The sequence below is a fragment of the Lupinus angustifolius genome, chromosome LG13, assembly GCF_001865875.1.
Source record: "Lupinus angustifolius cultivar Tanjil chromosome LG13, LupAngTanjil_v1.0, whole genome shotgun sequence".
NCBI classification, from domain to species: domain Eukaryota; kingdom Viridiplantae; phylum Streptophyta; class Magnoliopsida; order Fabales; family Fabaceae; genus Lupinus; species Lupinus angustifolius.
The window spans coordinates 153238-180604 of NC_032021.1; the positions used below are offsets into that span (position 1 = coordinate 153238).

Sequence of the window (27367 nt, forward strand, 5' to 3'; positions counted from 1 at the left end):
TTAAATATATGTCTTATTAATCATTTTGTACAATAATATTTTTATAAGGTAATAAAATATCTCATATCAAGAGATAACTTATTTCCTCTGGCACAGTTAGATATATCACAATTAGAAATAATACAAATATCATCATTATCTGGAGATAATTTATTCTCTTGAGGATTATGCCAAAGTTTTTACATCATTTTTATCGAGGGTGACATTTTAGTTTATTTGGCAGTGATTGAAGTTATTATTAACAATTTGGACCAAAAGAGGGTGTTATCGGGCTGGTGGAGTAAGGAAATTGAACCTGCTAGCCTGTTTTTGCCATGAGGAAGGAAATTGAACAAAAAGACGTGTAATATGATATGATAATCAATCATAGTTTATTATATTAACAATGCGTAAATCTCGTGATGTAAGATTTTATTAGATCAAAAAAAAAATCAAAATATTAAATGTTTAATTCTTTGAGTTACAATAGATTTATGGGTCCTATGTCATATGAAGGTAGAAATTGGACGGTTGAGTGAATTGGAAGTTACATAGGTACAGTTACAACCTATAATAAACAATTGCAACACCGTTTCCACAATGAATGCCTCACATTTTGAAACTATCAAACCCAATCGTGTAGTGAATCACATTCATCACAAAGGAAAAATAATGGCCAAGAGTTACTCAACATTGCATGCAAAAGTCCATGAACTGGAATCCATAGTGGATGAACTTTTTCTTCTTGGCCCAGACACTGAATCTCACCATTCTCTTTCTAAAGATATCATCAAACAGAAACTTGATTTCATCTGGAATTTGTTATCTGCTGAGGTTGCATCTCATCCATCAAAGCCTCATCATTTGCACCACATTTCTCAAAGACTAGAGGAATTGGACAAGACTTTTCATCAATGGGACCCTTCCCCAACATTGTCCCATGATCATGATTTTGACAAAGATGAGTCATGTTTCAATGATGATGACAAGGCCTTGGTGGAATTTAATGGCAGTGACAAAGAGATAGACAATGTGCCATCTTTTGTATATGAAGATGCAGAGGAGTGGTTTGAGGAGTTTGATGGAGACAAGGAAGTTGTGGAATTTGAGAGTGATGATGAATTGAAAAGAGAAGAAAGAAGAGAGAGTGCATTAGGAAGTAAATGTTTTGCAGTGGTTGTTACTGGGATGCTTTTCGTGGCCTTCATTATGGTTACTTTTTCTGATTATGTAGACCAAACAAGTTTTCCAATTCCCACCTAAGAACTCAAACTCAATTATTATATGGTAAACGTTCCATCCCAATATATGTATTTTACTTAGAATTTCTGTGATATAATTTGTAACCGGATTAGATTCATACATTTTTTATTATTATATGGATTTGAGATGCATTTTCTTTGTTTTATGTACATGATATGTAATGTTTGTAAATAGAAAAGATTACACCATGAGAGTAACATATATATAAATAAGGTTGTTTTATTTGATGAAATTTATAGATAAGAAACAAGTAATGAGCATGAGAGGCTATTGATAGTTTAGAAAGCATCCATGCATCCTACCATCACTATTGAGAATGATTAGATTTAGGCCCAAGACAAGTCATGTGAAAGTTGATGCTGATTAAAAGTTCCCATTTTCCACTGCTCACCATTGTGCACCCCACTTACATGTAAAGTTTTTGACTTTTTTCAATGAGGAAAGCTCACATGGCAACAAAAAATGTATTAAGGAAATAAAGCTCCTATAGAATCCAAGATTGTGATGTCAGAGCCTCCGTGATAAAATCAAATCAAGGACCCCACTTTACACATTTCATCACGCGGGGTCCAAACTCCAAACTTTCTTTAGCAGCTAATCCATGATTATCATAACCAATAAAAACATGAGAGAAAAAAAACGTATAAAGACATATCCATCATACCATATTTAAAAATAGATATACCACTAAACAGAGTTAGAATTTCTCTATTAATTAAGATAAATATTTCAAAAAAATAAAAAAAATACAATTTTTAATTATGTATTTATCTTTTTAATTAAAATAAAAATTCATTTTTATCACAAAAAACAAAATATATATTTAATTTTTTATTAATGGAGAGGATCCTACTTAGATAGAAGATTGCATTTCAAATTAAAACATTCTACTCCCATGCTTTGGACAATTTAAATGGCAAACATACCCTTACTGTTCTTGGCATATTTGAACCGAAATCATGGTTTTTATTAATTTAGCATCGTATTTTGTCGCGTGGTTCATTTCCTGTGCTTTAAAGGATTAAAGCACACCCTTTCAACATCAGCATGCATCAGTGATTAGTGATTATTCCAATCCAACTAAGCGAGTCATTACCGATTCAACTCAGTAACCAATCATGAGCCAACTCAGACGATTCCATTTCATCGAAGAAGAACCCTTATATTCCTCTCCACCATTCTTCTTCACGGACCAAACCCTAACCTTCTCCCCTTTCGTCGAAGAAACCCTCCACCTCTTCCCCTTCGATCTGGTTCCTCGCGTTCAGAAGCAGGATCTCAGGACCGAGTTATGCTTGCAGAGCCTGAGTGACCGGGTATCGGAGCTAGAATCTCGGTTCAATAGGATAGTCGCCGGGAAGAGTGGCGGTCGCGGCGGAGGAGTGGATCGGAAGTATACGTGGACGGCAGAGATCAAGGGAGAGGATGGGTTTGATAGGAAGTATAAGTGGATTGCGGAATTGGTTGAGGAAGAGAAGAAAAAGAAGTTGAAGAGTAAAAGTATAAAATGGAAGAGTGAGATTAAAGGGAAAGAGGAAGAGAGTGAGAAAATAAGAAAGTATACGTTACAGGTTGAAAGCCATGCTGAGAAGAAGAGTAAGAATAAGAATGATAATAAGAAGAAAGGAAACGGTGCATTGCGCATTGTAGAGATTCAAGAACCTTCTGCTCATAGAGATGTCGTTTTAAAACAGGTTTCTTTATCAAATATTTATGCTTTATTATCAGTAATGGTTTAGATCTATTCACTAATTCAAATCATTGGATTTTCGTAGAATTGATCGTTAGGATGGGGACTTTAAGTTTAAAAACAACGTTTTTATATAAATCAACTTCACATTATACTTTTTTGCTGTTAGTGTTTGCTCACTCAACTTGAAGATTGTACTCTGGCTTTATGTGTTTGCTGGGTTTTTCGATCTAACTACGTTGTCGATGCAGGCATTTGCAAAGGGGTTTGGGGCAGTTCAAAAGAACAGAGGGAAAAAGAAGGAATTATCTCCTCAAGATGCTGCATTGTTGATCCAAATAAGCTTCAAAGCTTATTTGATCCGTAGGTCAAAGGTTCTTCGTGCCCTCAGAGAACTAGCTGTTGCAAAATCTAAGTTAAAGGAACTCAGAGCTCAGTTCAACAACTTCTCTTACCGCCGTCGTGTAGCTCGTGATGCTGAGGAACGCCAGCGGTTTTCTGAGAAAGTCATTGTCTTGCTCCTCACTGTTGACGTCATCGAGGTAGTGGTCTCTCATTTCTGAATATTCTCTGCCAAATAAATCGAACATTGTCCACATTTTTTAAAATTGTTAAACATTAATTCTGGTGCTAATTGTGGTATTAAGGAGTAAGTCCAAATTGCATTTTTATTTAGTCCAGACAACAAAACATAGTGTTAACACATAGAGGAAAACGAATGGAGTGTTCAACTCTAAAGGTTCATAGCTTGGAGTAAGTTTATCATCTCACCATCTTGTTTAGCAGTTGTGAAATCATCCTGGACACTGCTTCCAGGCCTCATAGGTATTTGGTTTAACATCTGGAGTGAAATTTTATGATTACATTATTCATGATTGAGTTTAAGTTCAGGAGTACTATTGTGCGATTTAAAAAACGAGTTATCTACTCAATTAAGTGAGCTTGACATCTAAACCTAATGGGTATTTAGAATTTCCATGCTTAGCCATGGAGTAGAAAAAAGGAACCAGAGTTAAGAACAGAATTTAACAGTTGTCCAACATTGAGTTCATAGCAAACCGGATAGACTTGTTAATCTCGTGTTTTGTAGGGAGCTGATCTGATGGTGCGATCGGCAAAGAAGTCAATTGTGGATGAACTGGAAGCTATGCTTGATGTGATAGATCCCAAGGCTGAAGGAAGATCACTGTCCTTTAAAAGAAGGCAGTTTGATATGCCTGATGGAGCCATCAGCAAGGAAATCGAAGAAGGAGTTGCACAGGTTGTGCAAATGCTTGATGAAGCTGAGAATAGCAGCAGCACCTTTTGAAGTCTGAAGCATCATCCCTTTGAGAACAAGGAATCAATATTATTATGCTTTCCCTTTGCTGTTGTAGTTTATTGCTAGATTGTATGTCACTTTGAGACAGTTCTAAATTAGGCTTTCATCTAATAATTTTTGTCACACTGGTACTTTATTATATTAAGTAATGGTTGATTATAAGTGATTTTCTTCTAACGTAAGAGAATTTTACAGCAGATATATCATTATTCATGATATTGCAAAAAAAATTATAGCTTGAGTTTGACAGCAATAACTCACTTACATCACAAGTTTACCTTGTTGGGCATATATCGAAAGTATTTTTATAGCTTGAGTTTGACAGCAATAATTCACTTCCTCTATAATGTTACAATTTAATTACATAATCTATATCCTAATTTTGTTGGGTCTCAATGGACAGGTCCAAATATAAGAAGCTACAAGTTTACCTTGAGCATATAAGGCTCTTATGAAATATTTTTTACGGAAGTGACATTTCATCTAGATTTTGTTTGGTATAATTAGCTAATACAAGTTGGGATAAAAAACTGCTGACTGAAGTAGAACAATTTATTAAAAGAGAAAAAAAGTTTATGCATTAATATTGTATAAGTTTTATATTTAAAAAAATAACTTAAATGAATTGTAGATAATATGGTAATAATGTATAATTTTTTATCGTATTAATATATAAATATTATACTTTTATTAAAATTAGTTAATAAGTTGATTGATAAGTATAAAATAAAGTAATTTATACTTATAAATGGTAGTTTATTATATAAGTTCATTTGTCAAAAAAAAACAGATACGTAGGTAATTTCTATTTGGTCATTCAAACCACTTACCTAACTTACTTCTTAATTTATCATACCAATCAATTTATTTTTAATCAAATATACTAGTTTCCTAATTTACTTCACTTCCCATAGAAACATACTCAATGTATAAATTCATGCTATATAAATTCCTCTATGAAGTCTAAACATACACCGGCAGAATGGTTTGACCGGCAGCTAGCTGATTATTTTCAATTGGTCAAAATTACGTGCAGTCCCTATTTGATTAACAAATAAGATTATTATATAATTTTTATACACTGTCATTATATAATTTATTATTTTTATTTGTTATTAACTCTTTAACAGAAGTAATATAAATGAGTGCTAGATAATATTATAATTGTGTATAAATTTTTATACTGTTCGTCTATAATTATTACAATTTTATGAGCAAATATTATATTTTCATATAATGAATGTTTGACAACAATCACAAATCAAACAAATGGATAGAAATGGTAATGAAATTGGTATTGTATTATTCAGATTTGTCCCATTGGTTCATTTTTGATTTAACAATAACTATTTAATCAACATAACATTATATTATACTTATGAATTAACAACATAACAATCACATTATGAATTAATATGATATTACAATTATGAATTAATAATATAATATTACAATTATGATTAATATGGTATTACAATTGTGTTGCTATATATATTTTAGATTTAAGAAAGAATAATAAGTATGAGTATCCATGAGTCTCGAATCATATTTACATGCAGGTCAAATAACATGACTCAGATTCAACCCGTTACTAATATTATTTGTGGTTACCACAAATCAAATCTGGTTACATTACCATCCCTATAAATGAGTTAAATGATCTTATCACTATTGAAGTGTGATTCTTTGACAAAATGTTATCAAGATTTACTTCATATGCTTATAATGCCACTAGAAAAAACCTTTGTCACAATCCCGAAGGAATCTGCACATCAATCCATAAATAATCTTTGTCAACAATAATTCGTCTTGGTCTAACCAGCCTAATAGTAATGAGAGATCTATCAAATGAACTACAAAAAAAAACACAAATAAGTGAAATACTACATACTTACACTTATATACAACTTAACCAATATTCGCCAAACTAAAATTTATTTGACTCACATATTACTGAAACATGAAATTCCAACCTCCATAGCCATAATAACTTCACTGTAAGTTGTAACCCACAAAATATACATATCCAACTATATGCATAAAATAATAGAAAGGTAGTTGTCAGTGTTATTAATGTTGTTCTGATCTCTATATCTATCTTATTGCATATGCCATATATTTCTCTAATTCTCTCTACCCTCCAGTTACATTGGAACCACTCATCCAACCTCTTTAATTATGAAGTAGTTGCCATCCATATTTCAACACCTACTTTTCTTCTTCTACTTCTCGATCTCCACTCTTATAAGCTTAAATGTTTCACTTTGTATCTCATCATTAACCTATCTCTAATTTCTAACATGGAAGCTATCGACCATGATGTTGAGCTAACTACTCATCATACTCCTTTATTGGACCCTCCGTCCTTAGCAAGGGACAGTGGTGGCTGGAGACCATTAAGGGGTACCCTTATGTTATTTGGCTCCATTGTTTTCATATTGTCATTGGGTGGATTAATCATAAAGCAGAGGCATGAGCCCTCAGAATCAGAACCAAAGTCCATTATTGCATTATTGGGTAGAGGGATTGGTGAAGGGGTTTCAGCAAAGTCAAACCCATCTCTTAATTCCTACAATGTTTCATATGATTGGACAAATGCAATGTTATCTTGGCAAAGAACAGCTTTCCATTTTCAACCTCAAAACAATTGGATGAATGGTATGTCTACCTTATTTTTTCTCACATGTTTCATGTCTACTTAATTCACATTTGCTATATTCATTTTCACTCTCCATCATGTCTAAAGATAGCAATTATATATCTCAAATGATGTTTCACTTCATGTCTCAAGTCAATCACAGTTCTTTATTTTATCACTTTTTTGTTTTATATATGTCTCAATACTTGATTGACTTGAGACAAAGAATGAGACACTATTGTGACATGTGAGTTGCGGGTTGACATAAGCTATATGTGAGATTGAGAAATATGATCAGCTAAATTTCCAAATTGCACTTCATCTAATGTTTGTTTTATTTACTGTTAATAAATTAATTATGACGAGGATGATAATTAACAACGTCTCGTTGTCCTAATGGGGTTGGCTTATGGTTGAATCTACTACAGATCCTAACGGTACGTTTTTACCTTTTATGTAATAATATACTCTTCTTTATGCATTATTGTTTAGGATTCAGTTTAAAAGATTGAGAAATTATGATGGATAATATTAAAACCAGATATTAGTATATTGAGATGAGATAATAGTGTCATCTCAATTCCACGTGTGTATTTTGAAATATATTGGAACATAGAGTACGTTTTTTTATAGGAAGTAAAACCAATGATTAATAAACTTGATAGTTAAAATAATGAAGCATGATATAGGAAGAGTTGTGTTTTGATTTATGTGGAAAAGCAAAATTAGGGTATTTCTTCAACCAACTTCTTTCTCCAATTTAAGACACCCACGTGATTCATTAATAAATATAAAGAATTTGTCGTATGGCTAATTATGGCTCTCAACAATTCAGGTTTCTTCTCGTATTGTCCATATCTTTCCTTTTAGATAGAACGTATTGTCAATCACAAACCAGTTCTTTTGTACATTTTGTTTCCAATTGAACATGTGAAAATTTGATTTGATTTTTTTAACTTTGAATTTGAATTGGAGGAATTGTAACGCGGCGCGGGTGAGGTTGAGTTTATACATATTAAATCTTAAATTTAAAATCCAAAATCTAAATCTAAATTAAGCGAAGTTGAAAATAATGATATTATATCTCAACTTATCAAGTTTCGGGTAACCCAAACCCGATAGGAACATGCTCGAAAAATGTATTTATAAGTGAAAATGATAGAAACGATGGATAAGAGAGATCGTTTTGATGAACAAGAATGAATGAGAAAATAATATTGAATTGAAAATAAGTTACAAAGAATCACCCTTTATATACTACAATGCCTAACTAATAACTAATTAGTTAATGGATTAATTAAACTCTTAATCTATTAATGAAAACAATACTACAACTAACAGACTGAAATTGACTAACAATTTTAACATATATATTTATATATAATATTGTAATTTTATATATTTAATAGGCTTGGATATAGTATCAATTATACTAATTCAAAACCAAAAATTGAACTCGGATAAAAATGGAACCAGAATCCAACCATAAAAGGATTTCCCAGTTAAACTCAATCCCAAAGTACTCACAGTAGTTTCACGTGTAACATACTGATTGTTTGGATTATTAGTGGCTGAGTGGATGACATGTTTATGATGAATGAGTATTTTGAATGTGTGTGTGTATCAGGTCCATTGTTTCACAAGGGTTGGTACCATCTATTTTACCAATACAATCCTGATTCAGCAGTGTGGGGCAACATTTCTTGGGGTCATGCTGTATCTACTGACCTCATTCACTGGCTCTATCTCCCCATTGCCTTGCTTCCAGATACTTGGTATGATCTCAATGGTGTATGGTCAGGATCTGCTACCCTTTTGCCAGATGGCAGAATCATAATGCTCTACACTGGTGACACCAATCAATTTGTGCAAGTGCAAAATATTGCATACCCCACCAACCTATCTGATCCACTCCTTCTTCATTGGGCCAAAGATCCTCATAACCCACTTTTACTGCCTCCACCAGGAATTGGGCCTAAGAATTTTCGTGACCCAACAACTGCATGGATTGGGCCTGATCAAAAATGGAGAATCTTATTGGGCTCAAAAGTCAACAAGACTGGGCTTTCATTGGTTTATAAAACAAAAGATTTTATCCACTATGAGCTGAATGATAATTATTTGCATGCGGTTCCAGGTACTGGTATGTGGGAGTGTGTTGATTTTTACCCAGTTTCAACAAATGGGTTTGAGGGTTTGGATACATCAGTTAATGGGCCATTGGTGAAGCATGTATTAAAGGCTAGTTTGGATGACACAAAAATGGATCATTATGCAATTGGGAGATACTTTGTTGAAAATGATACATGGGTGCCTGATAATCCAAATGAGGATGTGGGTATTGGCTTGAGGTTGGACTATGGAGGGATATACTATGCTTCAAAGACATTTTATGACCAATATAAAAAGAGAAGGGTTCTATGGGGTTGGATTAAAGAAACTGATAGTGAAAGTGCTGACTTGAAAAAAGGTTGGGCTTCTCTTCAGGTATGAATCACCCTTTAGCACAACTGCAGAGTCAACTATGCACATTTTATGTATGGAGATTTATGAAATGTTGACTTTATTTTGTGATCAGACTATTCCAAGAACAGTAGTGTTTGACAACAAAACTGGAACAAATTTGCTTCAGTGGCCAGTAGAAGAAGTTGAGAGCTTAAGACTGAGTAGTGTTGAATTTGAAGGGGTGTTGCTTAAACCTGGCTCTATTGTACCACTAGACATAGGCTCAGCAACACAGGTTTATCTATGACTACCATTAAATAACACATATATATGTAATGTTTGTTGCATTGTATGTTGAAACTTTCACTAACTAAACTAACCAAGCAATACATTTTCTAAACCAAAATCTTTCAGTTGGACATATTTGGTGAATTTGAAATCGAATTGTTGGCATCAGAAGGGATAGGAGAGGATAATAACGTAGGGTGTGGAGGTGGAGCTGTGGACAGAAGACCTCTGGGACCATTTGGCATTGTGGTTATTGCTGATGACCAACTTTCTGAACTAACACCTATTTATTTAACTCTTTCTAATACTACCAATGGGACTTCAACTACTTACTTCTGTGTTGATGAAACTAGGTAATATTTTCATTTCCTTAATCAAATTTGTCTCCTTCTTTTGTAGAAGAAAAATAGAAAAGGGTGACATGTAAGAGGCACATATATGATATTAGACACAGATGGAATATGATACAAATATATTGATATCATACAAAATTATGTTGATATTTGTTTTCACTCAATAATATATATATATATACATACATATAACCATTGTTTACTGTACATTTTATTATTATTAAGAAACATGCAAATAAACCCATATACAAAGAGACCATTATCATTTTTGATTGTACATGACTAACTAGTTATTGAACAATGCAGGTCATCAAAGGCACCAGATGTTTCAAAACAAGTTTATGAAAGCAAAGTTCCAGTTTTCAGTGATGAAAAATTATCAACAAGAGTATTGGTAAGAGAAAATATGACACTAATTTAGTTTCCGCATAAGTATATATGTGGAGTTAATAAGTATTTGTGAGAATTAAATTTGCAATATGATCAGGTTGACCATTCAATCATTGAGAGCTTTGCACAGGGAGGTAGAAGTGTGATAACATCTAGAGTTTATCCAACAGAAGAAGTAATATATGGAGCTGCAAGGTTATTTTTGTTCAACAATGCTACTCACATAAACATCAAAGCCTCACTCAAGATTTGGCAATTGAACTCAGCTTTTATACATCCCTTCCCCCAACACATTCAATAATAATTAAATAAACTACATCATGGCTCTTGAGTTTTTATTTATTTATTATAATATCTGCTATTCTTATAAACAGATATTTATTTCTTGAAAATAAACATTATCCCCACAATTGTTTCTTAAGGGATAAGTTAAATGGGAGTGCTTAAACTTTATACTTCTCCTTAAACTAATCAAAATTAGAGTACTGAGTTGGATTTCATCCTAAGTGCAAATTGTCTAATTTTCTCTCATTGAATGGTTATTTAATCCTTTGTTTTTTTAAAATCATTAGTACCACCAAGATACACATATGGAATTTCCTCACGTCATAATAATAGTATTAGTATTAACTACTATTAAATATGGAAAGAAAATATTGCGGCTTTAATAATTTTGTTATTCAAACATAGAATACAAAATGTACTCGATACCAGCAAAAAGGATATAATTTTGTATATAGTGGAAGTGCGAACATAATAGCAGTCACATGGAGATGTTTTTGGGCGTGTGAATATATGAATGATGTTTTATCATTCCTTCCATTACAAACAACATTTATACTAATAATGAAAATATAAAATATTACACACCACTAACCAAAGTTCTTTTATTTGATAATAGATTATCTTACATCTTACCCTAGCTTATGTTTTAATTTCACTATAATGTGAGGGTATAATATGTAAGCAATGATATGAAAGTCCCTATCCTAGTTTGCTATAAACTCCAACAAATTCTGACCCAATAAGATATATTCTATTTCCTGAAATTTTATTTTGTATATATTGCAATTTTTGAATTTTAGACTATATAAATATCTCATTAGCAATTTATATGACACCTGTTATTTTTAGTCACATAATTACTAAAGAATGAAATCAGAATTCTAAATTATATAATAGATGAAATTAAAGAAATTGTTTACAGAAACCAAAACCAAAATTCACAAAATTCTAAAAACTTATTTAAAAAGAAAATTGATATATCTTACTACTAATTCTTTTACTCACTTTATTCATTAATAATTGATTTATAAGTCACATATATTATTTTATTATGGATAGAAGAATTAATAGGAAGATATAATATTACTATATCATGTTAAAAAGTGATTATTGATGAAGTGATATCCCACATGCTTCTTTTTAGTCCCTTAGAATCCACAACTTTCATTTTGATGCATCTCTCTCCTTACACCTGTAACATGCTTCATGAGTGTGTCGTCTCCGACCGGGCCTCACTAATTCACAAGAAGCAGTAAATGAATATTATAATTTCATAATACTTTTCACCATATTATATATTACACCCATGCCTTAGTATTCTAGAGTCTAGTTCGGTTGTTATTTTCAGTTCTTCATTCTTCTGTACTTCCAAATTCAGCCTTTAATTTTAAGCTTGTTGGTGTTTCTTTTAAGCTTATTCTATTTTTTAATCACTTTTAAGATTACGACACTATTTTTATGTGAGCAATGCACTAATCACATGCACTCCATTTCTAACTATCGTCCCAAATATCTCAAACCTACGATCTAATGTACCGCGCCTGCGTGTTTCTTGCTCCTCAAGTTCCAAATAAAATCCTGAGTTTATTTTGACCCACTAAGACTTGTTCCTCCTTCAATTTTGCATCTAGTTTATAGTTGGTCTTTTCCGTATGATCTTGGGCCCACCTTATCGAGGGACCTCACTTCGATATAGGTTCCCCGATCCTAAAGTAGGGAATAATATTTACGCTATAATTCCTTTGCAAAATGTTCATTTTATCCCTTTTATATTTAAGTCCTAATAATTTAACATTTTCAATCAGATTAATGTTGTTCGCAAAACAATAGTCTTTTATCAATATTTTAAAACATTCATAAAAAATGTCTAAAGAAATGTCGTAAGCTTACTATTGCGAAGTGCTAACTGACAAGGGTTCACAAATATCCAACTCAGGGTAGGTGATTATTTTGTTGATTTACCAACCCAATTGTATGATTTGACACTTCCAACCCAAATATATAATATTAATTTAGGAAAATAAAAATATGCCCACATTTCTATACTCATTTATGAATCCTTTTAAGCAAACAATTTAGCTAATTTCTTTTGCAAAAAGTTGATTTCTTCGCCTTCGAAATATTCATGGAACTCGCATGCTATGGACTTTCATTAATATGAAATATTAGTTTCAATATTATATTACCTTACCGAAATTAAACATACACCACCACACACTGTATTATATATAATATATCTACATTACCATTTGTTATTAAAAACTTTCTAAATCTTTTACAAGCTTAGAAATTACGTATATGAAAAGTCACATGTGATCCTATTTTAGCCGTAATAATTTGGTGGAATGATTTGATGCCACTTGTAATAATTAAAGTTCTAACTTATTGCATTCCCAATTTTTTGTCTAGGCCAAATATAGGTGATCACTTGCTTGCCTTCTAAACCTCAGAAGTATATATTGCGAGTCTTGGCAGCAAAGAATTATATAGGTGGTACCATTCCTTCCTTGACTATACAAATTAAGATCACATTTCCCAAGATTTGGTATTTTATTGTGTATCAATTCTATCAAAAAATGCCAACTAGTTAAGAAAAAAATCATAAAAACAGAAAACAATTTTTTTTAATTACTTGTTGTAATGTGATTGGCTTAGGACATGAAGACAAAAAAATTTGGGACATATGATCCTTGTTATTGTGAGTGTGTAACTACTGTTTTTTTTGTCGCTTCATCATCAAATATTAGCACACAAGCCATATCAAGAACAGGTCCCAGTGTGGGGATAGAAAATCTACAATTTTGATTTGTAACTTTTAAGAGAATATGGTCTCTATAACCCTTTGCACTGTTAACATACATAAGCTTGATGGACCAACACGAATCATTTTACTTTTAATCTTTGTTTCCAAGGAAAGGGAGCATACAACAACAAATGTAAGCCTGTTTGAAGTTGGAGATCAAAAGTAATGATGGAGTGAAACCACTAATCATAGTATATACTAGATTACCCATTTTATATACTTTTTAGAAGTGGTATATTTAATGAAGTGGATAAAAATTTCAAAAAAAATAAAAAATGGAGATAAAAAGTATTTTTATTTTTTAATACAAACAACTTATTCTTTAACTATTGCTCAACAATAGTAGCAAAATCAAAATTTAAATAGCAGAAACAAAAAGAAAACTTTATTCTCTTTACTTAAAGATTTTTTTTAATAAACCATGGGTATCCTTCATTCGCTTAAGGCAATTTTGCTAGACCAAGATCTTTGCAAGCGGCAAATTGTAATCTTTACTTTTGGGTCTGAAATTAATCATTTCAGAGCGATAATTATTTCCTCCAAAAAGTGTCACTTTCAGGAATAAAATCTTTAACATTTTAGTCATCCTAAATATTGCTGGTACTCTTTACTTAACATACAAAAATCATATAAAATTATTGATCAAGAAAACATTTAAAAAAGTTCATGTGTTTTCTTACTTACTTGAGAGAGTTTGTTTTCAGTCTATATTTCTTTAAGTAATAACACTTTTTTCTTAAAATAATAAATTGGGAAAGAGATAAACAAAAAGGAAGAACAACAATTTATTCCATAACTATTTTCTTTTAATTGCAACATACAGACACAGACATATAAATCGACCACCTGGTCAAATCCAATAAAAACAGCGGATGTGGCTGTTAACCATTTTGGCTACATAATAGAGCCTATAATAATGCTCATATCAAACAATTTCTTACTCACTATTTGACATTTTCATTATGTTTTAACTTAATGCTAGAATATAATAGCTATAAAAGTACTAGAGCAAGAAGCTTCACAATAATATATAGTTAAAGTTATATATGGCCATTCCATTATTATGTACATGAATGTAAGTACCCTATTAATTAGTATGTAACCAAATTAAAGCAATTATATTGAAACAGCCACTATTTCCACAAATGAATTGGACAAGTGGAGTTTGATGTTGAGGCATTGTTTTGAGGCACCATTTCCTGCTTCTCCAAATGCACATTGCTATTAATATCCGTCCCATGAAAGTTGTTATTGTTATCTCTGGACGATGATGCATTATCATGGCTAAGTTGTGAAGCAACAAACTTGTCTAGCACGCGCCAATCAGTGACTTGATCAACTCCCCCTTGTTCAACATTAATGTTATTGTTGCCATACATTGCATGAAAGTTTTGTTGTTGAACTTGTTGTTCTTCTTGCATGAGTAATGTTGCCATAGGATTAGAGGCACTTATAGTGGAAGAAGATTGAACAAGTTTTGGACTCTCTAGAAGTGGAAGCTGGAGAAATTGATCACGTGACAAATGATATGGCAAATCTAACTCTTTCTTGCAAGGATTATTATTGTTATTATTATTATTATATGGGATTTGGTAGAGTAAGTTATTAGGTTTAGAGGTAATTTGCCTTGGTGAGTCCAAATCTTGCATGAAACAAACTTGGTCATCGTACCAACAAGGTGAATCATGTTCACTCACTTTACGCATGCTTGTTGTTGTTACTCTCTTCTTGAATACTCTACACACAACCCATCCCTCTTCCTGTTTCAACCACACAATGTTAAAGAAGGACAAACATTTGTTAGTGTTATGAGAATTGATGACAAACATACCCAAAGAAAAGTCATAATACTGATTTACTTGTTCCAAACGGTGTCTCACTCCATGTTAATATATAATTGGTTTGGGACAGAGAATGAGATACCGTTGAGGATAGTTGATTCTCATCCGTCATAATACTTCACTCGTTTTCAAAGCTAAGTCATATATATTAAAAAAATAAAAATAATTAACCAAAGCTATGTCCAATATTTGCTAATGTTTCTCATTGACTTTTACCTTCCTTCTCATATCCTTTGATCACTTTTATATTAAGAGTTTAGGTGAACAATTTCATTAAATATTTATCCAAAATCTAATTTTGAAATAAAAAAGAGTTTATAATAATATCATAAGATATTTTCTATAAACTCTTGAATATAATTTGTTATCCATGTATTTTGAATTTGCATTACTTTGTATGTTTTCATTGTGGGTCTAAGTTAACACTCCAACATATATACTGAATCGTAAATTAACTTTGAATTAGCATAACATAGGACCATACAGTTTTAAAAGCTTATGATGATGAGAGAAAATAAACTTGCCTGGGATGAACCATTTTCATCAGTTTCAAGGCGATATTCATGCATTATCCAATCTGATTTTTGTCCATTAGGAGCTCGACCTTTATAAAAGACCAAAGTTTTCCTCATCCCTACAAGGTTGTGTTTTGAATATATGGCTTTGTCTCTTCCAGTTGCTTTCCAAAATCCTGCTACTGTTGCTCTATTTGTGCGAGTTCCTGTTGGATACTTCTTATCTTTATGGCTAAAGAAGTACCATTCATTTTGCTCTTCTGTTCCTATTCTGCATAGCTCTTCATGTTTTTTTTTTCAAAAAATAAAATGCAAAATTTAAGAGTATGTTTTTAATAAATAATGGTTTGCTGGTTTCAGAAAATGATCTCTGTTCTTATTTTTTATTGTTATTGATAATCGATATTATAATAGTAATCTTAATCTCATGTTTTTATTCAATGTTAGATAACTCTGAATGTAACCTAGCTTGTCAAGGTCTTGTTTTAAAATATTTGAACTGGAAATAGTATAGGTAAGAAATAAAATAAAAAACATGGATCACATTTATAATTAATAAAAAATAAGGCATTATTATTATAATTATCAATAATATTGAAAACTGAAAATAGAAAACATTTTGTTGAACTGAGTACTATATACCTTGAAGATCCCATGGCTCAATTTTGTAGAGATCAACATCTTTTATGATATCAAGGTCAATCCTTCTTGAAGTTACTTTTCTCCTAAGGTAGTAATCAACAAGTTCTTCATCTGTGGGATGGAATCTAAAACCCGGGGGAACATGAGAAAGTGTATTCATATTCTCCCTCTTTTCTGAATCCTGTGCATATATATAGTGAGCAAAGTTAAATGAGATACTTCTATCCCCTTCTAAATATCTATTGAACAGGAAATATAATCAAGAAGTAGACTTGCCTTATTGTATATAACTTTATATGCATATATATAAGTTTACCACATCGACCAGGACACAAGATAATCTCAATCATAAACATGACATAGCCAAACCCAAATTTAAATAGTTATAGTTATAGACCACTCAAATTTTGCATATAGTTATAATACTTACCCTATATTTTTTGGTGTTTTACTTACCCGATATTTACTCATAAAAATAGCATATATGACATTATAATACTGTTAAATTCAGCAAAGCAAATGCCGGTAATGTTGGAAAATAATAAAGATATTGCCATCCGATATATTTATTTGTATTGAATATATATGAGGAGAAAAGGCATGAGCATGCATGTCCATGATGATTATGCATGTGAAATGTTGGCATAGTCAACACACCTGATAATAGACATGCACAATACAGTTACTAGTACTAGATAAACATACAAGTGATAGTCACTCATTGTGATTCCCACTAATATATATATATATGACCCATGCTTCTAAAGGTTAAAGTCCATCAACATTCTTAATATGTCTATTAACAGTATGCTTAAGCAAAAACAAGATCATCACGCATAGAATTAAAGTGAGGTGGGTAATGCAGAATTAAAGAAAAATGCCCTTTTTATAAGACCACAAAAAAAGTGAAAGATATTGGTGCAGATTCTATCCATTTCCTAAGTGAATCCATATGGTTCAATTAAGAAATTAATAATGGCCAGATGAGAGAAATGAATGAGAAATAGAGAGGAAGAAATGGAGAGTTTTCCGCACCAAAGATGACTACAAAAGAAGTTGATCAGAAAATAGTGAGAAAGCTCACAGATCAGGCAACAACAGTAGTCTAATCTAGCTTACTCTTGTTGGCCACAGATCTGAGTGATGATGGTGCAGTCACAAATATTCCTCCAAAAATGAGTTGGTGTTTGACACTGAAATTAATCAAATTGCTATCTATTTGTCAACTTCACTCCTCCTAGATCAGACAAAAAAATTCAAGGACAATATAAGTACAAAAAAAATACTCAAACAGTTGTAGCAAATAAATAAGTCCCTCGGGAATAGAACCCTTGAACACTTTTTTCTCTACTTTTTGTTCTCTTGTCGGATCAGATCCCAAAGGAAAAACATAAAAGGATTGAAAAGAAGGAAACTAAACCTGAGGAAGAAGAACAGAACAGAAAGCAAGGGAAGTTGGGTTGTTTAATATATAAGAAGAAAGAAAACCCTAGATGATGCTTGTCTTTGGTTTCTCGCAAACAAAAAAGGTGGCGGAAAAATGGCAGAAGTAGAGGCAAGGAAAATGGTTTCTTCTTTGTACCTCTACCCGCAACTGATAGAGACCCAAGTCACCAAACCAAACCAACCAGATAATTAACTAATGAAGAAGGAAGCTAAGAAGAGAAGAATGGCAGATATTTTTTGCTTTCAAAATAAATGGCCACTTTCTATCTAAAGCTTTGTATATATGCACTACTAGAGAAAGAGAGAAGAGGGTACTATGTCACTAGTGAAGGAGAGAGGAACTAAAAGCAAGGACCAATCACCAATCTTAAAGGGATCAACAAGGTTACTAAATGGAGATGGTGACATTTTTAATACCAACAAGGCATATTAACCTATTGGTATATGGTCATAATATATCCTGAGAATGACCAAAAGATCAACCATTCAACTCTTATGAGTGACACTTTTGGAAGGGGCAATCATACACCGTAAAAGAGATTAATTGTTTAACAAAAGATAAGGAGATACTTACCTAAAACAAAAAAAAACTTATTTTCTGATGTTTTTTTTTCTCCAGATTTTAATGTATTACCCTATTTTAATAATTTTTCTCAATACACCTGTACAATTGGATGAAACTATTATTTGATATTTTCAATATAATACTCATAAGTGTTCTTTTAATAACATGTAATCTAAGAAAATTCTCAACTTATTAACATTCGGGTTGAATTTATGATAGAAAATATTGCAATTTTGTATGAATAGTAACTCTTATTAGTGCCTTGAAATAAATCCAATTTGCTTGCATAATAAGTAAATGCTAAAACAGAAAAGAGAACAACCCAAACCTCAACTAATTTTATTTTAAAAGAGCCCAAGAATGTTTAACAATCTAATGCATATGTGAAAAATTAAATCTTCAAAAATACTTGAGCATCAAAAGTACTGTGACATTGGTGCGCCAAGGCTAGATCGTTGGTGTACCATGGCCATGTCTGATGTGTCATTGGTGTGCCAACTTGTTGTGTCGTGGTCAGGTCTGATGGGCCATGGCCAGGTATTCGTTTCTCATTTCCTCGATCAAGGTTAGTGCTTCTTCGCTCATGTTGTGTCTTGTCTTGGTCACTAGTCAGACCTCCACAGTCAAGTCCATGTTTGTCTCGGTTCATGACTCATGCCTTCTCGATCACAACCCAAGCTTCCTTGATCACGAACTAAGTTCTATCAGTTCATGCTTTCTCGATCATGACCCAAGTTTCCTCCGTTACAAATATTTTTGGCTCAATCATACCTCATGATTCCTCGGTCAAAAATGCATTGGTATGAGTCTTAATTTACCTGACTTACCTCTAATATTTAATGGTGAAATTATATAAAATTTAATAGGGATCCTTTTACCTATAAAAGCAAAAAAGAATTTTGGACAAGAATACCGATTTCTTAATGCATGTGTTCAAGATCCCCATTTGACAAATAGTTTCCTTTTATTGTTGTATATCCCTCGACGGGCTTTGGCCCGTGAGCTTCTTCTTTATTGCATAATAACAAGACACTACGAAAAATAATAATAATAATAAAGGGAAAAGAAGGGTTGTATGAAAATTATATTCACCTTAGCAAAATCCCATTAAGAACAGAATGAAGTTCTCATTTAAAAATGAACTACTAAATTGATATGGCATGATTTCAGTATTAAATTAAATGTAACAAAATTTATTGTGAATAATACGTTTCCATCACAGTGTGGAGGGTCATAATTGTTGCCATATTTATATTTGCACGTCTCACTGTTACAGCTAGTGTATATTCATTACGGAACTCAGACAGCTCAAAATAATGTCCGTCCCGTTTTCAGATTTCACTTGTTTGAACAACTCAAACTATAAAAGAAAACACATCTTCTATTTCATAAAATATCTCATTCTATATGTTATTACTTGTGATTAATAATAGAAATAATTTAAATGTATTTTTTCACAGTTGAATTTGATAGAAGAGTTTTTACCCTACTTTTTGGCTTTTTTTACAATACCTTTTTTCTCCTCCTTAATTTCATGTGTAGGAATCAAATAACTGTGTTCAAATTATATATATTTTTAGATGTTGCTCAAATTAACTACTTGCACGTAATGTATAAAATTTTAGAACAAAATTCTATATGTGATGGTAGGTCAAGGGGCAACATACCACAGATTTATTCCCTAAATTTCATTATTATTTTGGGTTAGATATTTATATGGTTTTTTAGCTGAAGATATTCATAGTATTTTATTAGTAACATATAAAATTTATGAATTTGTTATCTACACATTAATTATGTAAGAGTTTATTTACCTGATGAATAATATATTAACCATATAAAAAAGTTGAGAAAATAATGCATACTCATAGTGTATGAGTTTTATACATTGTCACTACATTGTCCACCATTTGTATCAAATTATTATTGAATCTTCAGAAAAAGTAATCAAAATAAATGATATAGTGATTATGTATAAATCTTTGGATAAATACTAAATTGAATATTGATAATATAAGTTTTTTGATATTACCAAAAGTATCCTCATCTTTTTGGGTAATTAAATAATCTCTTTTGAAAAATGTGACTACCCTTCAACAAGTTTCACTACTAAAAATAAAATGATTAATCTTCTAATCATTAGTAGCTTTTGGATAAGTAACTTTCCTATATTAGAGTGGAAGGATGGGCCAAAAAAGTAAAGTGATTGGGTAGTGGAGAAGAAGCTAAACTTGCGAACTAGTCGGCTAGTGGTGTGGTGGAATGTGGGACCCACAATTTTGGATATTCATTTATCTCTTACCATTCACATATATACCACTTTATTCTACTCCTTAATTATTTTATTCTCTCCAAAATTTCTTACAAATTTATAAAAGTCTTTTATTAAGCAAAACACCATGTGAAATTTTAGCTCATAATAATTACTATAGCACAAGCTTATTGCTCACAACCTAATCATTATGGTGCTTCTTTTCTTTAACAAAAATAGCAATTTTACTTTTGTTACAGAGTTGCGTATTAATAAATAATAATATTGTTTATTTTATAAATATAAAATATGAAAATTAAGTCTAGCATTTTTATATATTAAAAATTATCTTAGACAATATAAATGTGTAAAATATTTAAATTTTGGATCACAATCTACTTCACTCTAATTAATTACTTTAAAATTTGGTATGAATAACAGATTTTGAAACTAAATAAATCCAAAAAACATAAGGGTGAGTTGACTTACAATGTTGGGGTGTGATTGAATCTTGGAGACCCCATTGATGATGCTTCTCTAATACATATTTGGACCCACTTTCTGATATCACATTATCTCATATTCTCATTCCCATCATCATGGAACTTCGAATTCTCATATTCAGAACCTCTCTATTTCTTTACGTGGCTCCATTTGCATATATACTTTCGTTTTCTACTAGGTGTATAACCAGAAAAGAGAAATAACAAAATAAGAAAGTGGAGTAATTAATGATGTGAAAGAGAAAAATAGATAGAAAAAATATAATATGTAAACGATTTAATATAAGAAAACGTGGTAAGAATATAATAAGAGTTGTTAAAAACTTAAAATTATCTAATAGCTTAGTTTTTTCAATGTAGAAAAGTTGGCGGTTATTAGTTTCTTTAATGAATCATTGATGTATGAGGATGAGAAAACAAAAGCACCGCAAGGTCGTGTCTTGTCTATTAAACTATGTCGACTATATGATATTTATAATTCTTATTAAAAGAAATCATGAGACATCATTTATATATCCAACATTTGTCACATATTTCCATCAATGAAACAAAAGATCGTGGAAGTAAAGTGAATGTTAGCAAATATCCTTATGTCATTTTATAAATATTACAAGGTTTAAATTTTATCTTAAAAATTGATGTTTTAATATATTGAGAAGTTTTCAACTTAATTTTTCAATATTAATTTCCTTCATTAATTAGTAGGAGTATTTCTCAAATAACATTCTTAGATACCCTTTTAAAAATCGTGTTATTTTGTATCATCTCCTTGTTTTCACAAAATGATGATTCTTACCTAAAGTTAGATGATAACAAAACAGGAGAATATATACATGATTACATGTTTGTTCATGTCACTTTAATAGATGATAATACCCATTATAACCATAATAATGATAATAAGATATGGAAAAAATAGAAGGAGAGGCATCGTTTGGAATCATATTCACCAACTTTGTATAAAAAAAATTAAAACTGCTTCATAGGATACTTAATTACGTACCCACTATTAGTTTTTCCCCCAAATATGAGCTCTCCATTATATCATGCTTTCGTAATAAAATGAGTGATGAAAAATAGTAGAAGTGCTAACCCTATATAATTACTAAAAGTGAATGAAAATGAGTGTTTCATAGAATAAAGAGAACTTACTTTGTTTTTTTCACTAGCACAACCAAATCAATGAAATGGGTAAATTTTAATTTAAGATAATCTATTTCTGACACACACTCACTTGGTTTTTTTATACTACCAATGATATCTCTTGTATTTTTTGATAAGAAATTAATCTCTTTCGAAGTTTATGGTTGTCTCTGCGAACAAGTGTCGTTCCCAATCACCCGATGATACTGCAAATGTCCATCTCACTCTATTGTTGTTGAATGTTGATGTAGCAGGCCCAGTTCTTATACTCTTCAAAATTAATTACTACCAACCCATTACTGTAGGGCAAGGCTTAGCCGAGAAAGTGTTGAATTTAGAAACAACATTTTTAAGGATTGAAATGGGTTACCTCTACCTTGGGCCGTAATCATGTGACAGAGACCACATATAAACAACTTCACAACCCATCTTTATGGTTCTCTTCAACAAAATAATGTTCATAAGTATAACAACAAAGTGTATGATTTATTTTAACGGAATGATTCTAGTGCCTTTAGTAGATTGTTAATTTTGATGATGAAACATGTAATTCTTCTTTCATTATTTATTTGTAGCAGATGTTTGCTTTTGTCCATACAAACACAGATAACTAGGAATTCAGAATTATGCTTAATTAAATACTTATCAATTCAGTTTCTTCTTCTCAGAGTTAACCTTGTTTAAATGGAGGATGGTGATGTGATGCAAAAAGGGTTTTGACTTTGTTTGGAATCCATTACTGTTCAATCACAAGTTTTATTGTGTTGTGATTTCATTGTTAGTACATATGCTTATATGCACATTCACATAAGTACATGGTTTGAAGTTGATTGTTATCTTTCAAAAAATCATTACTTACGATGTAAGTTTTTTTTACACTGATAATGTATAAATATTAAACTCTTAAATCAACACTGTAAAACGAGATTGAAAAACATATACTTATCAATGTCAGTATCACACTATAACCATTAGGAAACCAACTACCACCCTCTCTATTCTTATCACTACAACCTTATTACAATAAATTCTTTTTCAGAAACTTGAATTTTGTATAATTTTATAGCTTACATTTCTGCACTATCTAAAATAAAATTTATGATTCTAAAGTAATCCCAGTTGAGAATTGAAATTATATTTATAAACTACAATATAAAAATTCTATACATTAACAAATAAAAAACTTTCTAATCCATCGATAGGATGATTGGTAGACTTACAGAAACTTTCCTTAATAGTGTTAATTTTGTAATAAATTGTTGCATGAATAATAATATTGATGAAAAGGATATGTAAAAAAAAAGATGGAAATAATTTGTCTGTAGTGAATAAAGATATGGCATTAGTAGCAACCACATAAGAAGATAATGATCCATAAAGTAACAACAAATGATTGCTCAATATTGAAGAGTTAAGTCTAAGGAGAGAGAGAGAGAGAGAGAAGTGACAACTCTAAACTCAACCAATAAATCCGTTAGAGTTGTTGGACCCCTCAAAACTCAAAACTCAAAACTCAAAACTCAAAACTCAAAACTGAAAACTCAAAACTAAAGACATTGTTGTAGATGCAGAACAACAAGAAGAATAACAAGAACAACAATTGAATAGAACGATGTCGTTTCCTTGTGAGAATCGGAAGAAGAGAGCGGCAAGGTGGTCAGATATATGGCTGAACCACACCAAACCACTGAATCAAATGTTTGTCTCAATGAACCTCGATTCTCTCTCCTCTTCCCCCAAATCAGGAAAAACCCTAATCCCCTTTTTCTCAATCATCGACCCCACGCTTCTGCTATCCGATGAGCTTCTTCTCAGAATCCTCTCCAAGCTTCCCGATTCTCAGACCAACTCCAATTCCCTCGTTTGCAAGCGCTGGCTCAATCTCCAGGGTCGACTCATTCGTTCAATTAGGATTTTGGATTGGAACTTTCTCTTATCAGGCAGGTTCATTCATCGCTTCCCCAATCTCAATCACGTTGATTTGATCTCTGGGTCTTTCATTTCCCCGCCAAGTTCGCCTATTTTCTTGACTCACCGTGTAATTTCGATGCATCTTGATTCTGCGTGTTTATCAAATTGGTGTTTTTGTGAGGATAACATGTTGCCTGTTGAGGTCATTGATAATGGCCTCAATGTGCTTGCTAGTGGGTGCCCCAATTTGCGCCGGCTTCACGTGATCGGCGCTAGTGAGATGGGCCTGTTGAGTGTGGCTGAGGAGTGTTCTACTCTGCAGGAACTGGAATTGCAAAAGTGTAGTGACAAGGTGCTTTCTGGGATTGCCGCGTGTACCAATCTTCAGATCTTGAAGTTGGTTGGGAATGTCCAAGGGTTTTATAATTCGGTTGTGTCTGATATCGGTTTGACGATTTTGGCTCAGGGTTGTAAGAGGTTGGTGAAGCTTGAGCTATGTGGTTGTGAAGGGAGCTTTGATGGGATTAAAGCCATTGGGAAGTGTTGTCAAATGTTGGAAGAGTTGACTTTTTGTGATCATAGGATGGATGATGGTTGGATGGCCGCACTTTCTTATTGCGAGAATTTGAAGACCTTGAGGTTCCAGTCCTGTAAAACAATCGACTCAAACCCTGGATTGGATGAGTATTTGGGTTCTTGTCCCGCGCTTGAACGGCTGCATTTGCAGAAGTGCCAGTTGCGGGATAAGAAGAGCACCGCAGCTATGTTTTCTGTCTGCAGGGCTGCCCGGGAGATTATTATTCATGACTGTTGGGGATTGGATAATAGCATTTTCAGCTTTGCAATTATTTGCAGGTAATGCCCTTTTTTTTTTACGATATGCATATAGTGGTTGCGTAGTTACTTTTGTCCCGATTGTCCTATTTTACGACCCATGAAATTTAGATTCTGATTTATATTTTTAATTAACCAATGTTGAAATCTCTATAGTATTAGTGTTCTAGCATGGAATGTATTGGCAATCTTGTATGTAGCTCTATAGAGAAATCTTATTTTTTTTAAAAAGTACAGGTAACTTCTGAATTCAATGTGGTTCTGCCTGTTGGAGTGGTTCTGTTGTGTGAGATTATTTTAAAATGTAAAGTGTTACTTTTACACTTTCAATCTGGATTAACTAATAAGTTTAAAGAGTAAACCATCGGTTCAATCCTATATTATGGTGACAGTAGTAGGTCTTTGGAAATTTTTTATCACCAGAAGTCCTAAAAATGATTTAAAATGTCACCATATTGGTCCTTCTAAGGATTATATTGGGAATAAAACTTTCAATTAAAGGGTGTTTTGGATCTTTTATGGCTTTAATTAGTGACAAAAGAACTTGCAACGACCTACCCGATGACACGTTAATTTTTTCGAGGACTAAGTTGAGGGTTTACTCTATTCAAAACATACTGCTGCAACTGAGTGACAGTGAACTCAACTGAATTTACTTGGAGCATTTAAAATTACAGTTTTGCTATCTTTTTTCATCTTGTTTGAAGGCGGTTTTGCTATTCTTAGTTGAGTTAAGAAGCTATGCTTTATGGAAGTGTATTCTCAACTAGTTGGAATCATCTGAGTTATGCTTAACTGTTGGTGTATTTCCAGGCGGGTAAAGAGGTTATACTTAGAAGGATGCTCATTGCTAACAACTGAAGGTTTAGAGTTAGTAATTCACTCATGGAAGGAGCTTCAGAGCCTTAGAGTAGTCTCATGTAAGAACATAAAGGATAGTGAAATCTCTCCTGAACTCGGGACCTTATTTACCACTCTCCAAGATTTAACATGGAGGCCAGATACAAAATCACTTCTTCCATCAAGTCTTGTGGAGATTGGCATTGGAAAGAAAGGTGGTAAATTTTTCAAAAGGACATGATACCATGAATATGCATTATAGTTATCATGTTATCTGAATCTAGGTTATTGTCTTAGAAACAGCTTATTTTCACTGACACATTAGTGAAAATTGTACCAATATGTAATCTTTTTTTAATGGTTAACTTAGATGTTGATGGTGGAAGATTGTTCTTTATCTTCCCTAATGTAATTGTGTACTATAAGTCTTAATCCAGTTTTCTAGTTGGGTACTTTATTTCCCTGCATTTTTATGTTTGACAATGTGAAAGTATAGTTAAAATAATAAGCAGGCTACCGTTATATGTGGGCCTTTCAGACTTGAATAAGCTTTGCATGTTGTGATTGTTCAAACATCATTGTCATGCAGCACTTTCAATTGTATTATTAGTTTAGAAGTCCCTACATATGTTTATGAATGACTAAATCATCTTAAACCAAGGCATTGCCGAATGCTTACTTTTGTTATTGTCCTTACATAATTGAATTTAAGGTTTGCACAGGGTACCTTAAAGATATGTATCACTACCTTCCTAGGTGCTTCATTTCATAGAGATTGACATCCTAATTATCAATCAAGAACACTTTTATTTAAGGATATGAAGTATTCAAGGTTGGTCTTCACATGTTTGAGTCCCTATGCAGATAACAACAAATATGGGCCCTAAATTTGTTATAATAAGTTTTATAGACAAATTTTCGTGAGGATTAGGGAAATTGTAACTAAAAGTTCTTACCATTTATGTATTACATTTTTATCAACAAATTGATTTTTTGGAGGCTAACTAAAACTTAACACTAAAGGTTGGGCAAAATATTCATTTATAAATTTCAAATTTTGATAAATCTTAAAGTTTTAATAATCTTGTGTCTATTATCATGTTTACCCAATGAACTTAAAGTATAATTATAAAATGTACTAAAGATTATTATATGATTTATAAAGATAAACATATTAATAAAATAACAATATTTAATTAAAAACCATGTCATTTTACTAGAAAATTGGGTGTTTTTACCTTCTTTTTTCTCACAACCATAACATCTAATATAGAAAGAGTCATATTTAGCAACAACATTGGTCATTTATATATTTGTTTATCAATTTGAAAAAGATATTACTATACACTTGTACCTCATTTCTTTAAAAATATTGAAAAATATGAATTCCTCAATATACGTGGAAGATAATTAAAAGTTTA

The 27367-nt window shown here is 31.9% G+C and overlaps 4 protein-coding genes across 9 annotated transcripts; 3 read left to right on the forward strand and 1 right to left on the reverse strand.

The window, feature by feature from the left end:
- LOC109325884 (BAG family molecular chaperone regulator 7-like) lies at window positions 2266-4410 on the forward strand. 2 transcript variants are annotated; one of them, XM_019558484.1, is made up of 3 exons: window positions 2266-2936; window positions 3184-3509; window positions 3540-3773. In XM_019558484.1, exons 1-2 carry the CDS (start codon window positions 2361-2363, stop codon window positions 3493-3495), a joined length of 888 nt encoding a protein of 295 aa, XP_019414029.1. In that variant the 5' UTR covers window positions 2266-2360; the 3' UTR covers window positions 3496-3509; window positions 3540-3773. The 2 variants fall into 2 exon arrangements, with proteins under 2 accessions (XP_019414029.1, XP_019414028.1); XM_019558483.1 differs by lacking the exon at window positions 3540-3773 and adding an exon at window positions 4023-4410 and having other exon boundaries at window positions 2271-2936; window positions 3184-3474.
- On the forward strand, window positions 6411-10900 carry LOC109325976 (beta-fructofuranosidase, soluble isoenzyme I-like). 2 transcript variants are annotated; one of them, XM_019558626.1, is made up of 7 exons: window positions 6414-6911; window positions 7320-7328; window positions 8519-9378; window positions 9470-9631; window positions 9751-9977; window positions 10284-10371; window positions 10465-10900. In XM_019558626.1, the coding sequence occupies exons 1-7, from the start codon at window positions 6554-6556 to the stop codon at window positions 10666-10668; spliced, it is 1908 nt and encodes a 635-aa protein (XP_019414171.1). In that variant the 5' UTR covers window positions 6414-6553; the 3' UTR covers window positions 10669-10900. The 2 variants fall into 2 exon arrangements, with proteins under 2 accessions (XP_019414172.1, XP_019414171.1); XM_019558627.1 differs by lacking the exon at window positions 10465-10900 and having other exon boundaries at window positions 6411-6911; window positions 9751-10029; window positions 10262-10370.
- Window positions 14232-18170, reverse strand: LOC109325145 (NAC domain-containing protein 7-like). Of its 3 annotated transcripts, XM_019557312.1 has the most exons (5): window positions 17874-18170; window positions 17538-17690; window positions 16454-16634; window positions 15821-16092; window positions 14232-15215 (listed from the first exon to the last, which is right to left on the reverse strand). In XM_019557312.1, exons 3-5 carry the CDS (start codon window positions 16611-16613, stop codon window positions 14589-14591), a joined length of 1059 nt encoding a protein of 352 aa, XP_019412857.1. In that variant the 5' UTR covers window positions 16614-16634; window positions 17538-17690; window positions 17874-18170; the 3' UTR covers window positions 14232-14588. The 3 variants fall into 3 exon arrangements, with proteins under 3 accessions (XP_019412857.1, XP_019412856.1, XP_019412855.1); XM_019557311.1 differs by having other exon boundaries at window positions 17573-18170; XM_019557310.1 differs by having other exon boundaries at window positions 17538-18170.
- LOC109325141 (F-box protein At5g07670-like) lies at window positions 23736-26494 on the forward strand. 2 transcript variants are annotated; one of them, XM_019557300.1, is made up of 3 exons: window positions 23736-24056; window positions 24090-25127; window positions 25920-26494. In XM_019557300.1, exons 1-3 carry the CDS (start codon window positions 23974-23976, stop codon window positions 26185-26187), a joined length of 1389 nt encoding a protein of 462 aa, XP_019412845.1. In that variant the 5' UTR covers window positions 23736-23973; the 3' UTR covers window positions 26188-26494. The 2 variants fall into 2 exon arrangements, with proteins under 2 accessions (XP_019412845.1, XP_019412844.1); XM_019557299.1 differs by having other exon boundaries at window positions 23736-25127.

Excerpts from the sequence above, each read along its gene's own strand:
- LOC109325141 (XM_019557299.1), top strand. The coding sequence starts at position 23,974 with ATGTCGTTTCCTTGTGAGAATCGGAAGAAGAGAGCGGCAAGGTGGTCA. Across the intron at positions 25,128-25,919 it reads AGCTTTGCAATTATTTGCAG|GCGGGTAAAGAGGTTATACT; the intron begins GTAATGCCCTTT and ends GTGTATTTCCAG.
- LOC109325976 (XM_019558626.1), top strand. The coding sequence starts at position 6,554 with ATGGAAGCTATCGACCATGATGTTGAGCTAACTACTCATCATACTCCT. Across the intron at positions 9,379-9,469 it reads AAGGTTGGGCTTCTCTTCAG|ACTATTCCAAGAACAGTAGT; the intron begins GTATGAATCACC and ends TTTTGTGATCAG. Across the intron at positions 9,978-10,283 it reads TTCTGTGTTGATGAAACTAG|GTCATCAAAGGCACCAGATG; the intron begins GTAATATTTTCA and ends TGAACAATGCAG.
- LOC109325884 (XM_019558483.1), top strand. The coding sequence starts at position 2,361 with ATGAGCCAACTCAGACGATTCCATTTCATCGAAGAAGAACCCTTATAT. Across the intron at positions 2,937-3,183 it reads GAGATGTCGTTTTAAAACAG|GCATTTGCAAAGGGGTTTGG; the intron begins GTTTCTTTATCA and ends TTGTCGATGCAG. Across the intron at positions 3,475-4,022 it reads TCACTGTTGACGTCATCGAG|GGAGCTGATCTGATGGTGCG; the intron begins GTAGTGGTCTCT and ends CGTGTTTTGTAG.
- LOC109325145 (XM_019557312.1), bottom strand. The coding sequence starts at position 16,613 with ATGAATACACTTTCTCATGTTCCCCCGGGTTTTAGATTCCATCCCACA. Across the intron at positions 16,093-16,453 it reads TGAGCCATGGGATCTTCAAG|AGCTATGCAGAATAGGAACA; the intron begins GTATATAGTACT and ends AAAAACATGAAG. Across the intron at positions 15,216-15,820 it reads ATGAAAATGGTTCATCCCAG|GAAGAGGGATGGGTTGTGTG; the intron begins GCAAGTTTATTT and ends TGGTTGAAACAG.